A 17,167-nucleotide genomic window follows, 5' to 3' on the forward strand; every position below is an offset into this window, starting at 1 on the left:
AAAAAACCTTTTCTGTGAGTGCTGGAACATTTTAGACTTTGTTGGCTATGGTCTGTATTGCAACTATAGTACACAACTCTGCCGTTGATAGTGTGTAAGGAGCCGTATACAATATATAAACAAATCAACATGACTGTGTTCCAACAAAGCCTGATTTGTTAAGTTTCATATATAGTCATGTGTCACTTAATGACAGGGATACGTCCTGAGACATGTCGCTTGGCAATTTCATCATTGTGTGAAAATCATGATGTAATTACACAAACCTAGATGGTATACCCTCTGGTATCCTATATGGGACAACCTATTGCTCCTAACCTACAAACCTGTATGGCATATTACTGTACTGACTGCTGTAGGCAGTTGTAACACAGTGCTAAGTATTTGTATATCTAAACATATCTAAACATAGAAAAAGTACAGTAAAAAAAAATATAGATATATATAAGATATAAAATGGTACACCTATTTAGGACATTTACCATGAACAAGTTGGCAGGACTGGAAGCTGACTCTGGGTGAGTCAGTAAGTGGTTAGTGAATGTGAAGGCCTATATTACTGTGCACTACTGTAGGCTTTTATAAACACTATACACTTAGGCTACGTAATTTCACTATGATGTTACCATGGCTATGTCCCCAGGCAGTAGGAACTTTTCAGCTCCATTGTAATCTTACGGGATCATCATCATATATTTGGTCATTGTTGACCAAAAGTTATGCAGCACGTCATTATAATTTTGATGTGTCACAAAACATTACTCATTTGATTCTCCCCACCCCTGCCAACCATTTAAAAAACTTTGCTGGCTAGGTGCAGTGGCTCACGCCTGTAATTCTAGCATTTTGGGAGGCTGAGGTGGGTGGATCACCTGATATCTGGAGTTCGAGACCAGCCTGGCCAACATAGTAAAACCCCATCTCTACTAAAAATACAAAAACTTAGCTGGATGTAGTGGCAGAAGCCTGTAATCCCAGCTACTTGGGAGGCTGAGGCAGGAGAATTACTTTAACCTGGGAGGCAGAGGTTGCAGTGGGCCGCGATCGCACCACTGCAGTTCAGCCTGAGCGACAAGAGTGAGACTCTTGTGGTGTTCATGGTTAGTGTGTTGAAGATGAGCCAGGTACATAACGCAGCACATTTTCTGCAGGTCAGCAGTAATATTTCAGGGTACAGTTAAGGAGGAAAGAAGAAAATGACACATTGATAACATAGGTCTTTATTTCCTAGGGGTACATATGAATTATTCCTTTCTGAATGAGACAGTTTTTAAAAGTTGATTTATAAATACAAAAATACATTCTCCAAAGATAGTATTTCCAAACTCTTATATACGCATCTACTCCCAACATGGATATAAGTTTTTTTTAAAAAAATAGTTGTATATAACATACATATCTGCCCCAGTGTTACTTCACAGGCCTATGCCCTACAGGAACCTCTCCCCCAGCCCCACTTTTTCTCTTGGTTCTCCCACATTCTTATTCTCCCACATCCCTACCCATGTTTGAGCTGGAAAGGATGTCCCTACCCTAGGCATGAGGTATATTATTCTGGGCACCACACATTTGCCCCATAGATAACAATACATGTGATGATGTCGCTAGTACTACCTTTCTAGTATTTACATATTTAAAAGTAGTAACTAGAACAGTTATCACAGGAACTAAGAATTTTCCCCACAGAGGTGAACAGTTTAAGAACTAAAATTTCAGGAAACCTGTTTAATTTCCTTTTTTGTATCTTCGATAAGTTTTATATCTAAGATCTCTGGGTTATAATTCATCTGTATGTTCAAGTTTTTATGTAAAAATATATAGTGCCTTCAGTTTTAACATAGTTTCACATGTTCTCAGAACTGCTTAAATTCAGTGCTATCAGGAAGGTTTAATAAGTAGTTCATTGACCCTATCAGATAGGAGCACTCAGCTCTGTCACAATTTGTTGTTAAACACATCACTCAATGTTAAGTATAAAAATATTTATTGATAAAAAATAAATTTATAATTCAGCAATTTGAAGTTCCAGGAGCATTTCTGTTGTTCCTATGTCAGTAAGCCCTTGATTTTTCACATTAAGGAGGGAAAGCGAAAAATGTTACTTGAAGTAATTTTTTCCCCAATCACCATCACATTGATCCTGTGCACAACGATATATGTGAGGAACTCTTAAGCTTAGTCTTTGATTCTTATTCTATGGACTGCTGCACTGAAAAGGACTTGCTGTTTTCATCCAACACATCTGTGTTGTGTGGTCTTCCTGTGAAAAAGAAGACAACACCTTGTTTTCAGTTTAAGTAGGACCACTCGAGGATGCAATTATCGGAACCTAAAATGTGTTTTTAAAACCTAAAAGCACATTTCTTTAGCTGAACTCTGAAGGTACAGTAAAGATACAGTATTTTATAAATCAATATTCTGTATCAAAAAGAATTCCAATGCTTTGAGAGGCCAAGGTGGGAGGATCGCATGAGCCCAGGAGTTTGAGACTAGCCCTGGCAACATAGTGAGACCCTGTCCCTACAAAAAATTTTAAAAAGCTGGGTGTGGTGGCACATGCCTGTAGTCCCAAGCTACTCGGTAGGCTTAGGTGGTAAGACTGCTTGAGTCTGGGAGTGAGCTGTGGTCATGCCACTACACTCTAGCCTGGGTGACAGAATAAGACCTCGTCTCAAAAAAATAATAATACAATTTTAAAAAATCCTCCATGTATCTCTACTTCTGTTTAGATAGATAACTACATCTGAAACAGGATGGGTTTTGTTCAGGTTAATATTAGAAGAGAACTTCTCTGATACTACTTACAACAGAAAGGCAATTTGCTCATACTATATACAATAGAAAGGAAAACTAAGGTGGCCTCCCTATCAAACTTTGGTTGCACATTTTGCTGATATTTATAGTATTTTATAAGAAACTGCCATACAACAGCAGTGCGAGGTGGTTCACACCTGTAGTTCTAGCTACTCAGGAGGGTGAGGCAGGAGGATTGCTTGAATCCAGCAGTTCAAGGCTGCAGTGATCTATGATTCTACGACTGCACTCCAGCCTGGGTGACTTAGAGTAAGACCCTGTCTCAAAAAAAAAAAAAAGAAAAAAAGAAAAAGAAGAAATGGCATACAAGGCTGTGCATGTTGGCTCATGCCCGTAATCCCAGCACTTTGAGAGGCTGAGGCAGGAAGACTGCTTGACACCAGGAGTTTGAGACCAGCCTGGGCAACACAGTAGGCCGTGTCTCTACAAAAAAAAAAAAAATACAAAAGAAATTGGAATATAAAATTAAAGACTGTCCTGACTAGTGCCTGAAATTATGAGTTTCTTCAAGTAGGAATATGTAACCATCTGGAGGGTTCAGTAGATGCCCTCATCAGATATATGCTACCTTTGCACACTTTGTAGTATGTAAGATACTTGTGTTACTATATTCAGAGTAAACAAAATATTTCAAGGCTATTGGATTTCAAGAAAATAGGCTTTACCTTTTAGTGTTTTAAATTTCATATAGTTTCTCAATAGTATTGTCTAATAATCGAAATTATTTTATATTTCTAATCTAAACAATATTAGGTTTTCTCTATATTTTCTCTGTACCTTCATATTAAATGCTTGAGATATACTCTCAACTTCACAGGTTTGTGCATCACTTTCTTTGCAGTAACTTTCTGCCCCAACTGTATCCGTAATATTGCTTCCACAATTCTGCGTATTATAGCCACTATCCATCTGACAGGAGAAAAAAGAAAAAAATATATTGTGAGGAACTTAAAAGTCAAATATTTAAATAAGTAAACCACTATAAACTATCACTCACTACATCTGAACGATCCTAACATGATCATGTTGAACAAAATTCAAAAGTAATGCACAACTATAAAAGGTAGTTCTGCATAGTACTGATTATTGTAGTCATTTTACAATTCCTTCCAATGAAATATATCTTGTAACTTCCTTAAGAATCAGTGAATAGTCTACTGACAAAATGCTTTCCTGTTACTTTGTGATCATACCTAGTAGACGACAATGAGTATTACAACTAACTTCACCTTCCAAGGCATTTTCCAGGCTTGTCTCCAAATGGCTTGGACGTAGCTCTAAAATCTACCAAAAAGGCATGCTGCCTTTAAAAAGGTTATACTATATTCACACCTAGTTGTTCACAATAATGCCACATATATAATGGCTCTAGATGTTAGTTCAGTTTTTCATATTAATAAAAATTGTAGCATCCTAAGATACACTTTTTCAGTGCAGAAGAGCAAAAAAGATTCTAGCCAATTTCCAGCTTGGTATATATAAAATAACACTTATTGAGTGTCGCTAAAAAGGCCAGGCAATATCTGTATATATGTAATATTTTTTTCTCCTTTCAACAACCCTATTACTTTACTAGAGAAGGAAATTAAGGCTTAGAAAGGTTAACTTTCACAGTGTCATCCAGTGATGAGGTGATGAAGATGTGAGACCTCAGTCCAGGTTCTGTTCACTGCACAACACTCCATTTACCTGTATAATGCTGAGCACCAAAGAAAGCAATCCACAAGGGAATCACTTTGCATTTAAGCCCTCCCTGCAAGTTAGGATCAGAGGGAAGGAAAAAGCTGACTATCATTTTGTTTCCCTCACAAAGGTACAGACTAGCTGAGGAAAATACAGTCTATCAGTTATAATCCTGGAAAAATGTTCCCAGTTTTCAGGGCTGGATACATATCTGCTTACTACTGGAGGTCATGTTCCATTAGAACAAAAGTCTTGTGACGTATAACATTTTTGGGGGAAAGCCTTGTTCTGCTATCATTCAATAGCTACTTGATCAAAAACATAAATGTCAGATTGCTCCCAGAGATTCTGCCGATAGTTCTTCCTTCTAATATTCATCACTGCCAAATAGCTGGCTTATAATGCAATACTAATATGTAACTGGATATATATGGAAGGAAAAGTTACTCATTAGTACAGCAGAAGTAAGCAAAGCATGTAGGGAGTTTGTCCCACACTATGGGAAGAGCAGGATCGATGGGAGCCAAGTTGAGATGGTGGCTGACTTCACTGTCTCTCATCTAGACTTCTGCTAATGTCAGTGCCTAGTATGTACCAACCAGGCAACAGATACCTTGTTATCCCCCACAGGCATCAAGGTAGGCATCAATCTCACTTTATAGCTAAGAAAGATGAGGGGATACAAATTAAGAAGTCGTGTTCTATTCACTGCTATGTAAATCTTGCCTTAAGATCCCACAGCCTGGAAATAAAAGAACTCGAATTCAAACTTGATTCTCACTGCAAACTTTACATTCCAGTTGGGCAATGGTGCCTTTAAATGGTGTCTCTATGTCAGTCATCTAACATGCACTTTGTTATTAAATTTATTTTTCTACCACATAAATCAGACGTTATTGTCTTTTAAAACATTTAATTGGCAACAGTTGTGCCCTGTGATAACATTCCTTGACATCTGGGCCCAGCACTTCAGCCGTTCCCTCATCATTCTCAGTCCCCCTTGTTTGTTACCAGAGGACCTTGCCTCCCATTACTACTTATGTTTTTGCTTTCATTATTATTTTAAACTGACACACAATTACACATGTACATTTATGATGTACATGATAGTTTGATATGTTTACAATGTGTAATGATCAAATTGGGGAAATTAGCATATCCATTAACTCAAACATTTATCATTGTGTTGGGAACTTTCAAAATCTGCTCTTCAAGCTATTTGAAAATATACGATAAATTGTTAATTACACTCACCCTATAGTGTTATAGAACACTAGAATGTAGAACACTAGAATGTACTCCTATCAAGCTGTACTTTTATATCCATTAACCAGCCTCTCCCTATCCCTGCTCCCCTTACCCTTCTCATCCTCTACTACCCACCACTATTCTACACTCTTCTATGAAATCAACCTTTTTAGCTTCCTCATATAGAAGTGAGAACATGTGGTATTTATCTTTCTGTGCCTGGCTTATTTCACTTCATGTCCTCCAGTTCATCCGTGTTGCTGCAAATGTAAGGATTTCATTCTTTTTTATGGCTGAGTAGTATTCCATTGTGTATATATACCACATTTTCTTTATCCATTCACCTATTAATGGACACTTAGGTTGATTCCATAGTCTGGCTATTATGAATAGTGCAGCAATAAACACTGGAGTGCAGGTATCTCTTTGGCATACTGATTTCCTTTCCTTTGGATATATACCTACTAGTGGGATTGCTAGATCACATGGTAGTTCTATTTTTAGTTTTTTGAGGAACTTCCATAATAGTTGTACTAATTCATATTCCCACCAACAGTGTTCAGGCACTGTTTACTATTATATTAATCACAATGATCATGCTAATATCCTGTAATCCTATTATTATCCCCATTTAAAGAAGAGTAAACAAGCTGAAAGAAACCGTCACTTTCTGGGATTTATAAAGCTAACAGAGCTGGGCTATAAACTGAAATCTGCCACTATGGTTTCCGAAGCCCATGTTCTTCAATGCCATGCTCGCCCCTCAACTAAATACATTTGCACCCACACCCATCCTGGCACCCTGGCCTTTAAACATGGAGGAGTTACTGCGGGTACTCCTATCAGGGCTCAGATTCTACCCCCTCTTGCATGCCTCAGTTCCCTCAATTATAAAACAGATCACCATTTGACAGATTACGATATCTATTATCTAGTAAGAGAAGTTAAAATATGAATGGAATATCCCTGCAAGTGTAATCAAGTATAGATTGTTTGACAAGTTAGTAGTGACAATTATGGGAGAATATGCTACCCACAGCTTCCAAAGGTTAGTTGGATTGGATGATGATTAAGGTATATTTCAACAAAAGTATTTTTGTAATTCCTCTATAAATGCTCTGCTAAAAGAGAGAGAGAGAGAGAGTGAAAAAAAGGCAGAGTAAAAGAAGCAAACAATGCCTTTAAGGCATATACTTTTAAGCCTGTATGTGCTTTTTTCTATTTATGAAACCAACTTCAGAGAAGCAAAAATCTGTAAAAGTGATTCTAGTATAATCTTTTTTGAGCAATGAAGCTATAAGTCAGGATAGGCAACAGAAGCATAAAAATATGAGCAAAATACTATATTTAAGTTTGGGTCATTTAGAATCCTTCCCAGAGTTTTAACTTCAGCATGCCAAAACTGACAACACCAAAGCCTTATACGGTTAGTGTGAGAATTAAATGAATTAATAAAGTAGTTAGAAGAATGCCTGGTATATCAAAATACCATGTGAGCATTAGCTATTATTATGAGTCAGTATTAACTTTTGGATTAAAGAACATGGACTCTAAAGCCAGACTGCCAGGATCAAATCTCAGCTCTTCTTCTTACTACTTGTATAGAAACTTTAGGTAATTTACTTAACCTCTCTGACCCTCAGTTTCCTCATCTGTAAAACAGGGATAATAGTACACATACCTCACAGGATTGCTGTAAAGATTCAACAAATTAAAACATTTAAAGGTCTCAGAATAGGACTTGGCATATAGTAATGTTACATCAGTGTTAGATGTTATTGCTATCCCCTTCTGAATTTTGAAGTTCCTTCAAAATTCTCAGCTCAAAGAACACAACAATGAATGGAACAAATGCCTTTCTAAAGTGCTGATTATGAAGTATACATATCTGTCAAATGAATCCGGTTTTCCAGTTGTTGGAGACATTGCAAAATTGAAAATGTATAATTTCATGAAAAATGTTGCTATAAATCACATTTCTAAAAGAAAGGTACAAAAATGCATACATAAAAAAACTCTTAAGGTCGGGCACGGTGGCTCACGCCTGTAATCCCAACTACTCAGGTGGCTGAGGCAGGAGAATTGCTTAACCTAGAAGGTGGAGGTTGCACTGAGCCAAAATCACGCCACTGCACTCCAGCCTGGGTGACAGAGTGAGACCCCATCTCAACCCCCCCCCAAAAAAGGGGCTCTAAACTGTTTATTCCCCCTAAATCACATAAAGGAAAAACAAAAATGATTTTAGTTTTAGAATACAAATACTATACCAGACCTTGCATGTTTTGGGGGACTGGATCCACATAAAACAGTGATGAATTCTGCCTGATGCTAGCAGGAATGATTTCCCTAGAGCAGGCTAATTCCTTTTCTGCCATCATCTTTTCCTACTCCATATAAATATCAGTTAATGTGAATATAAAATGTGACTTATCAGTCATAATTAAAATAAATTTACTCTTCTCATATTACTTGGTATTGATATTTTTAAAAAAGATTATACAATAGTCCTCATGTTTAATCCATTATCTTTCTTACACTATAATCTTAGAAAAGAAAGGATAAAGAACACCAAGGCAGTGAGGAAGGGGCTATAGAATACTAAATACCTTACCTGAATGTTACTGCTTTCACAAGGAATGACACTGCTTTCAGCAAGAGGTGACATGCACATATGAGAGTTTTCAATACTGAAGGCAATGCCACTCACAAAATCAGTCATGGGTAAACTGCCATTATCAACCGGCTCCTTAATCCAAGTGTTCTCATCTGCTATCTCTATAGGATCAACCATATCCATGGTGTTATTGTCTTTTTCCCTTTCAACATCCTGCAACAGTGCTAATTCTTTCTCGGAAGCACTGGACTGATTTTGTGTAACAGACATGGCAGTCACAACCAAATGTGTACCATGTGTAGAAGCCTCACTACTAAACTGCTGTAGGTGTATTCCCGCAGCATCCATGGCTGGTGATGAGACATCTGTGGAAGGAATATTCTCTTTATCTTTCTCATCTTCACCTTGAGTCTCAAGAGTAAAAGGTATCTGAATCAGTGAGGTCCGATACTGAGTACTACCTCTATACATCTCAAGTCTCATAGGAGACCAATTTTTAATTGGCGAGCAGCCATCTATATAAGGACTTCTGATACACGGATTAGTAATCCCATTAGAATTTGTTCCAGATGAAGCATCAGGAGAATGAACAGTAAACTTCCGTTGTTCTGAAAGGTGGGAAGGGAAAAAAATCATGTCATAAAAACATGAAAATGGAAAAGTCAGTACTAAATGGTAATCATGTTTCATGCCAGGAAAAACTATTTCTCTAACAGTTGTGTTGTTTACCAAAGTGAAATTCTGATGTCAAAAACAATAGCACAAATGGATGTGTCTTAATAAGCAGGATGAGGCTCTTAAAAAATAATTTCTTTGGCACTTTTTTTTTTTTTTTTTTTGAGATATGGTCTCACTCTGTCGCCCAGGCTCACTCTGAGGTGATCCTCCCACCTCAACCCCAAGTTAGCTAGAACTACAGGCGTTCCACCATGCCTGGCTAATTTCTGTTTTTTTTTTTTTTTTTTTTTTTGTAGAGATGGGGTTTCACCATGTTGCCCAGGCTTGTCTTGAACTCCTGGGCTCAAGCAATTCACTGGCTTCAGCCTCCCAAAGTGCTGGGATTACAGGTGTGAGCCATCGCATCTGGTCACTTTCTCTTTTTTAATTAAATTATTTTACTCACTGAGAATTATTTGCTTATGAGTATATTGCTATTGTACTAAAATTGTTCATATACAAGGAAAATCCCTAGCAAATCAGCTGAAACCTACAACTTAACAGCTATACCTGGCAAATGAAAAATGTGAAAATACATGTGTTTATGTAAAATGCCATAAGCAACACGAAAAAACAAACAAAAAACTGGAAAATATCTGCAATAAAGAGCCTAACAATGATAATCAGAATGATAAAACTGCTTTAAAACTTTAAAAAATACTTTTTGTAACTTAATTAGCTTAATAAAAACAAAAGTTTTAAAAATAGAAGCACATAAACAACCTTTCCAATGGTAAACATGCAAATGAAAAGTGAAGCCACATAAAATAATAAAAATAGGAAAGTTAAAGCAAAGGAAGGTCATTCATTTAATAGTAACATTGGTTTGAACTAACAATTCCCCCTAAAAACCATAAATGACAATAAATATTTGGGAAGAGCTTAATGTCATTAGTGACCAAAAATACAAAATTTAAAGCAGTGAGAGATCTTTTTGTAATATGCCAAATTTGTAAACATCAAAAATCATACCAGTGATTCTCGCTGGGAAGAAATGACTTTCTTACAAACCACTGATGAAAATTTCAATTGGTACAAACTTTTATGAGGAAAATTTGGCAAGATTCATCAAAAGTCTTAAAAACATTCACCCACTTTGACCAAGTAAGTTCACTTCTGAGAATTTAATCTAAGGATATAAACATGTATAATATCATGTATACATAAGGATATTAGTTTTGTGATAAAGAAAACTTAGAAAAATTTAAATGTTTATCAGTGGTTGAAAACAAATGATGCATTCATATGAAATATATAGCAATTCAGAGTTGTGCTTTGAGACAATTATAAATGACTTGAACAACCTATGAAAATACTCATAGAATGCTTTGTGAAAACAGCAGGATCTAGAACCATCTATATACATGTATATACATGTATGTAACCGTATGTGTATATGCATATATACACAAAGACTAGCAAAATAGAGTTTTCACTCTTCCAATTTTTTGTACTAAGAAGTTTTTAAAAACTGTGACTAGTTTTCAAAAAGTGCTATAATTTTTTCAAAGAGAAATTCATGTATTGCAAAGAGATGTGTAAATTTCCACACATCATATTTACATTAAGAACCTTAATCAAATACACCTATACAAAATATGAATATTACCAAAGTCTAAACCTACAGGTCAGAAGGCATATGAAACCAACTTGTCTCTAAAATTGCTATATTTCTTTTGATAGTGTTTGATGTAAATATTGCTAATTAAAGTAACCATATTTAACACTACAGTAGAAATTGGTTGAGAAGTCCAGCCTTTGAAGGTAAATTGTTCTTTTATTTAAAATTCAAAGTTTCTAAATGTTAGAAGGTTAGTGATCATTTTGAGCTCTATCATTATGACAAATTAAAAGAATCTCTCTAATAACAAATATTGATAGTAGAAAACTTTTAACTAGGTATTTTATTATGAGACATACCTGAGAGTGGGGTCTTTCCTATCTGAAATTCAATTGGTGAGAAAGTGGGTGAAGAAACAGGTGAAGGATTAGTTGTGCTTCCCAAGCTGTATTTTTTTGCACTAGCCTGAATAGGGCTAGAAGAAAACTGCCCCTGTAATAAAATTAAGTAGTAAATAAATGTGTACGGTTCTCTTCCTTAACTCTTATGCTGCATGCTATTTATCACGGTCTTCAAAACACACTTATAAACTAGGAAGAGTTCACAAGAACCACCAAAAAACACCTTGCAACAAGGACAACTAAGAAGATTGCTACAAAGATTCTGAAATAGTATTGAATATGTTAGTCAAAATATAAACACATTGTATTTGAACAAACCATTAAGTTTCACACTAAACAACGTTTAAATAATTTACTCAGTTAATGCCAAGCCAGTTGTAATGTACTGTAAATCTCATATACGTTAGTAAATGACCTATGCTGAATTTCCTTGAGACTCATGATAAATCCAGTCATCCTGTACACATCTAAATACAAAATTGGAGAGTCTGACCTGAAACATCCCTATGACTAATGATAACATATGAACTAGAGTTAGTTTCTGTGAAGCATAATACTCAAAAGACAACCATCCCTCCTTCTGAAAGCAATCTGGGCAGCTCGGTCCAACTACATCTCACAGGGGTGTCCAGGGGAGAGAATACAGTCATGAGTTCTTAGTTTCTGTTTCTGGTTGGGCCAGTAAAGGCCCTTCCTCTTCCCTCTTTTCCACTTATTACTAGAGACAGAAACCAAAAACCATGGCTTCAGGCTGCGGAAAGCCTAAGATAGAACAACAACAAAATAATGTGGGTTAGACAAGCTTGACAGCAAATTAGCCAACTGCTTTTTAGTATACTTCTCACCGAACTTGGTGTCTGCAAGGGGCTCCTACACTTTACAGGAGACAAATCTATTGAATAAAACATCTCAAGTGATGTTTGAACACCACTATGAGGACTTCTGGGAGAAGCTGAAGGTAAGGAGTCAGAGATGCTTCCGTTCCCATCTAAAAACAGCTTTCTTCTGAGGGATGAAGAACTGAGGTTTCCAGGAGATTGATCTGCAAATTCATCAGCTCTAAAATAGTCACCTATATTTAATAATAGGAGAAAAGGCAAAGCCAGTCATTTTAAAGAGCAATTATACTTCTGTTACTCAACTTTTAAGAAGCCAGCGTGCACTTCATGTTTGAATTTTTTCCCCAAAAGAGGGAGTTTAATTGCATATGTGATGTTTTACATCTTAAATTATTCCTTAGTTTTTAAGTGCTACATTGTGAGTAAAATACCAATCAAATGTTTATAGTTTCTGTCTATAGTAATAAAGTTCATTATGATAATAAGGCTAATTCAACCCATGTTCAAGAAAAAGAGAAATTTCAGGACAGTTTCCCCACTTCTTTAGAAAGAGGTACTGCCACATATTTCCCATGTTACCATTTACAAAAAGCCAGCCAAACGAAACCTTTGGTTCAAGTTATTAAAGGTTTAAACAAATACAGTATTTACCTAATATATTTTCTAAATTAAAATCCACAGGAAGAGACAGCAATGTCTGACAAGCAGCTGGAAATAAGCAAATAAATAAATAAATTCAAACATGGGATAAATCAATGGAAGTATACGATATGCAATTCAGCATGTGCTGCCCAGTCAACCATCTCCCCGTGATGTTCGAGCCACATGGAATTATTCCATTTCTGCATTCTATTACATACCCTGCCACACCTTCTAGAAGTGGTTTCCCACACTCTCTGCCACTAGTGTAAACGTGTTAATAGTAAAAGTTAACTCCTGGCTCTGGTACTGGCACTTGAAAAGGAAGCCAGCCTATATTTGGGGGGAGATTTCTCACATTAACCAATTTTCAAAAGAATGCTTTCCAAGACCAGAAATCAATTCACATGCTTTGAACAAGAAAACAAAACACTACAGCCATTTCTAAAACACAGCTGGATGAACCTGTTCTACTATACTTGTTTGTAAAGGTCAGCTCTCATATGTTTATTATGCAGCTCATTCAAAAAATCCAAACAGGCCAGGCTTGCTGGCTCACGCCTGTAATTCTAACACTTCGGGGAGCCAAAGCAGGTGGATCACTTGAGCCCAGGAGTGCGAGACCAGCCTGGGCAACATGGCGAAACGCTGTCTCCTACAAAAAATACAAAAATTAGCCAGGTGTGGTGGTGGGCGCCTGTAGTCCTAGCTACTGAGGAGGCTGAGGTGGGAGGATCACTGGAGCTCGGGAGGTCAAAGTTGCAGTGAGCTCTTGATTGTACCATTGCACTCCAGCCAGGGTGATAGAGTAAGACCCTGTCTCAAAAAAATAAAAATAAATTAAAAAAAAAAAAAAGGAAACAATTTCAACTCCAGAGTGAAGTGTTACGACCTGAACTGGGTTTAGAATCCAATTTAGCTTAATATGGAACATACTTCTTTTCAAATTGTATTCATACTCACCGTTGCTTTTCTCAGAATGAATGGTCAGCTTGTTTCCAATTGGAGAGTCACTATTTACGTTAGTGCCTATAAGACATTTTAAGTGAAAAATCCTACATTTTATACTCTTCATTTGCTTTAGCATTACTTTTTCCAGAGTAAAAAATTAAGAAAGTGGGAACTTATTTTGCACATTTAAAAAAATCTGCATATATATTTTGGCATGTTTCTATTATTTTTTTACCTTTGAGGGAATACAAGGATAAAACTAAAGGATTCCCACAGCAAATAAGGAGGCACCAAGCAATACTTTTTTTACATTTTTCTTTAAATAATTGTATATATTTATGGGGTACAATGTGATGTTTCAATACATGTATACACTGTGACAAGAGAAAATCAGGCTAATTAACATATCCATTGCCTCAAACATTTTTCATTTCTTTGTAGTGGGAACAATTAAAATCCAGTTTCAGCAATTTTGGAATATATGACACCTCATTATCAGCTATAGTTACCTGCCTGTGCCAACAGATCACCAGAACTTATTCCTCCTGTCTAACTGAAACTTTGTACCCTTTGACCAACATCTCCCCCACGACCCCTCCTCCCTACTGTCTGGTAACCACCACTCTATTCTCTACTTCTAAGAGTCTGACTTTTTTAGATTTTACATATAAATGAAATCATTCAGTATTTGTCTTTCTGTGCCTGGCTTTTTTCACTTAGCATAATGCCCTCTAGATTCATATATGTTGTCACAAATGACAAAATTTCCTTTTATAAGGCTGAATAGTATTCCACTGTGTGTGTGTGTATATATACACACACACATATATATACACATATATATGTGTATATATACATTTAAAAAATCCATTCATCTGTTGATGGACACTTAAGTTGATTCCATATCTTGGCTGTTGTGATTAATGAAGCAGCAATAAATATGAAAGTGCAGATATCTCTTTGAAATACTAATTTCAGTTCCTTTGGATATATATGCAATAGTAGGACTGATGAATCCCAAAGTAGTATTTTTTTTTTAGGGAAATGATGGTTACTCTTCATGATGTCAACCTTAAAAGGTCAGGGATACCTTTTATCTATCCTCAATGTCCTCAACAGATTAAAATGCCAGATTATTTGGACAAAACCTGAAATTTCATCCAAAAACCATACAGTTTCTTTCACAACAAGAGTTAAAAATACGGGTGCAAATTATTTTAACTCTAAAGTTTTATAAGGTGAAAAATCTCCAGATTAAAAAAACTCAAAAACTAAAACCATGTCAAAAAAGACTAATATAAGCAAGATAAAAAGGAAGAAAAAGCAAGGGGACCAAACAACCACGCCCCCCCCCCCCCCCCCCCACCACCAAAACCAGAAAGAACTCAGGAATTCTAAAATAAAACAACAAAATAGAGTACAGTAACCTAATAATCCTAAATTTTAAAATGGGTAAGTGGGTTGCTGAATAAGTTAAAGTTCCCTGTTAAATACTATCAAAACGGGTAAATAAAGAAAATTTTGGATGCAGATGACTTTGTCACTGCATGCAGAGTGACCTTCTACATGACAGATGCAATCAATACTCTCTCTGCCTAAAACCCTGCAATTGTCTTTAGGATAAAATCTAAACGCTTCAATGGCTTACAAAGCCCTTCGAAACCATGTCTATTTCTTTAGCATGGTTGCCATCTAACTAAATATTATTTGAGTACCTAAAGCAAACAAACAAGAAACAGGTATCTCTCTCATCTCTAGGTATTATCTTATGCTCTCTCCTCCCTGCCTTTTCTCCCCTGCATTCCAAGAGTCTAACTCAAATCTCAGCTTAAATTTTATCTTCTGTCAGCATGCCTTCCTTGCCCTCTTCAGACCAGAAAGACACCTACAGCAACATTATCATATCACTTTTCAACTCTATTCCAAGTGTTTTGGTTGTTTCCCCTAGTAAGGCTTAGACAAATTTAAGACCACAATCAAATGAGGAAAAAAAATCGATGGATTTGATTGCACCAAAATAAGAATGTCTGTGCAACCCAGGATATCAAGAACAAACATTAATATACATATGACAGAATGGGAGATAACATTTGAAATGTTTAAGACCAATATAACCGCAATATATACGGTATCTTAGAAATTAACAGGAAAAAAAAAAGGTTAACAACTCCAACTGAAACATATCAATGAAATACAAATAGACATTTTCTATGAAATTTAAAAGGTCATTAGTCTATGAAGACAGAAGGAAAACTGAAACAATCATTTAGAATGTCAAATAACCTATAGGAAAGGCAAAGATGTAAAAGCTGGATAATGCCAAGGGCAGGCAGGGATGCTGGGACACAGGAACCCTAGGGACTGCTAGGGCTGTGCAGACTGTGCAGATATTCTAGAGAGCACTCTAATACTATGTAGTCAGATTAGGTAAAGATATATCCTATAACTCAGAAATCCTCTACCTACATATATATCCCAGGGAAATTCTCACTCAAGTCCATAAAAAAAAAACACATGAGGATATGCACTGAAGCACCTTGCTGCATAAATATTAATAATAGTAAATGCTACCAGCAGAAGCTAACATGTATAAACAAAACCACTTTTCCCCTCATTCATCATTTCCTTTCTTAATCTTTAGGTAAATAACCAAACACTTACCATGTGTTAGGTACATGATCTTAGAGGCACCACAGTAACCATTACTTTATAGATAAGGAAACTGAGGCACAGAAAAGCTAAGTAACTCACCTAAAGTCACACAGCTAGTGAGCTTTTCTGGGTACAATTCAAACATAGATAATATTACACTAGAGTAGGGGTCAGCAAACTATGCTTCACGGTGCAAATCTGGCCTTTCACCTATTTTTGTAAATACGGTTTTACCAGTACACACTTACATTCATTTACATATTGTCAGTGACTGCTTCTGTGGTACAAAAGTAGAGTGCGGTGGTTCCAATAGAAATTGTGTGGTCAGTAAAGGCTTAAGTATTTATTATCGAGTCCTTTTACAGTTAAGGGCTGCCAACCTTGGCCCTAAAGTAGCACCCAATAGAACGTTTTCTGAGACGATGGAAATGTTCTCTATGTATACTACTCGATATTCACATGGCTATTGAGCACCTGAAATGTGAATATTGTGAATGGGGAACTCCATTTTTAAATTTAACTTTAAATTTAAATAGTCACACGTGGCCACAACTGTCAAGAACTATGAAGGGTCTAAGATTCTACCCAACTTGCCAACTAACAGGTGAACATGTCAAAGTTCCATTGGTGCTGGCTACAGACATGAGGCTTCTGGGGGCAAAGACAAAGGACTTCATTATTTTCAGCACAGCAGGCAGCATGAACTTAACGTTCCTATTAATTCCCTTTGCCCACAAGTGCCAAGAAGGTGACATGAAACAGCCCAGCGCAGTGAATTCTTGTATTGTGCATACAAGTTGGACTGTCTCATATAAAAAGCAGGGCTCATTCACCCCTGACACAGTTTCCAGTTCTATACCTCAATGTGGTTGATCCAGATATCCGCCTTATATAAACTTCTCCTGCTAACCACCTCCCTACCGGACAGCTACATATGGTCTACCTGACTGACCCCCGACCCTCATACCTCACATGGACTGCACAGACATGCCACAGTGACTACCTCTCAGTCACTGTGTGACCTCCTCAATGCAAGACTGCTTGCTTT

At 36.6% G+C, this 17,167-nt stretch overlaps 1 protein-coding gene across 6 annotated transcripts in view; it reads right to left on the reverse strand.

The window, feature by feature from the left end:
* Window positions 1-1,204: 1,204 nt before the first annotated feature.
* BORA (BORA aurora kinase A activator) overlaps window positions 1,205-17,167 on the reverse strand; it is a 28,073-nt gene continuing 12,110 nt past the window's right edge. For 3 of the 6 annotated variants that reach the window (XM_031934978.1, XM_031934977.1, XM_031934979.1), the window contains 7 exons: window positions 13,480-13,545; window positions 12,529-12,585; window positions 11,884-12,110; window positions 10,997-11,129; window positions 8,357-8,967; window positions 3,592-3,723; window positions 1,245-2,260 (listed from right to left, as the gene is read on the reverse strand). In XM_031934978.1, coding sequence (XP_031790838.1) covers window positions 2,195-2,260; window positions 3,592-3,723; window positions 8,357-8,967; window positions 10,997-11,129; window positions 11,884-12,110; window positions 12,529-12,585; window positions 13,480-13,545 — 1,292 coding nt within the window. In that variant the 3' untranslated portion in view covers window positions 1,245-2,194. Of the gene's footprint in view, window positions 2,261-3,591; window positions 3,724-8,356; window positions 8,968-10,996; window positions 11,130-11,883; window positions 12,111-12,528; window positions 12,586-13,479; window positions 13,546-17,167 lie in introns of all 6 variants that reach the window. The other 3 variants (XM_023186462.2, XM_031934975.1, XM_031934976.1) reach the window with 2 other exon arrangements.

The sequence above is a fragment of the Piliocolobus tephrosceles genome, chromosome X (assembly GCF_002776525.5).
Source record: "Piliocolobus tephrosceles isolate RC106 chromosome X, ASM277652v3, whole genome shotgun sequence".
Lineage (NCBI taxonomy): Eukaryota > Metazoa > Chordata > Mammalia > Primates > Cercopithecidae > Piliocolobus > Piliocolobus tephrosceles.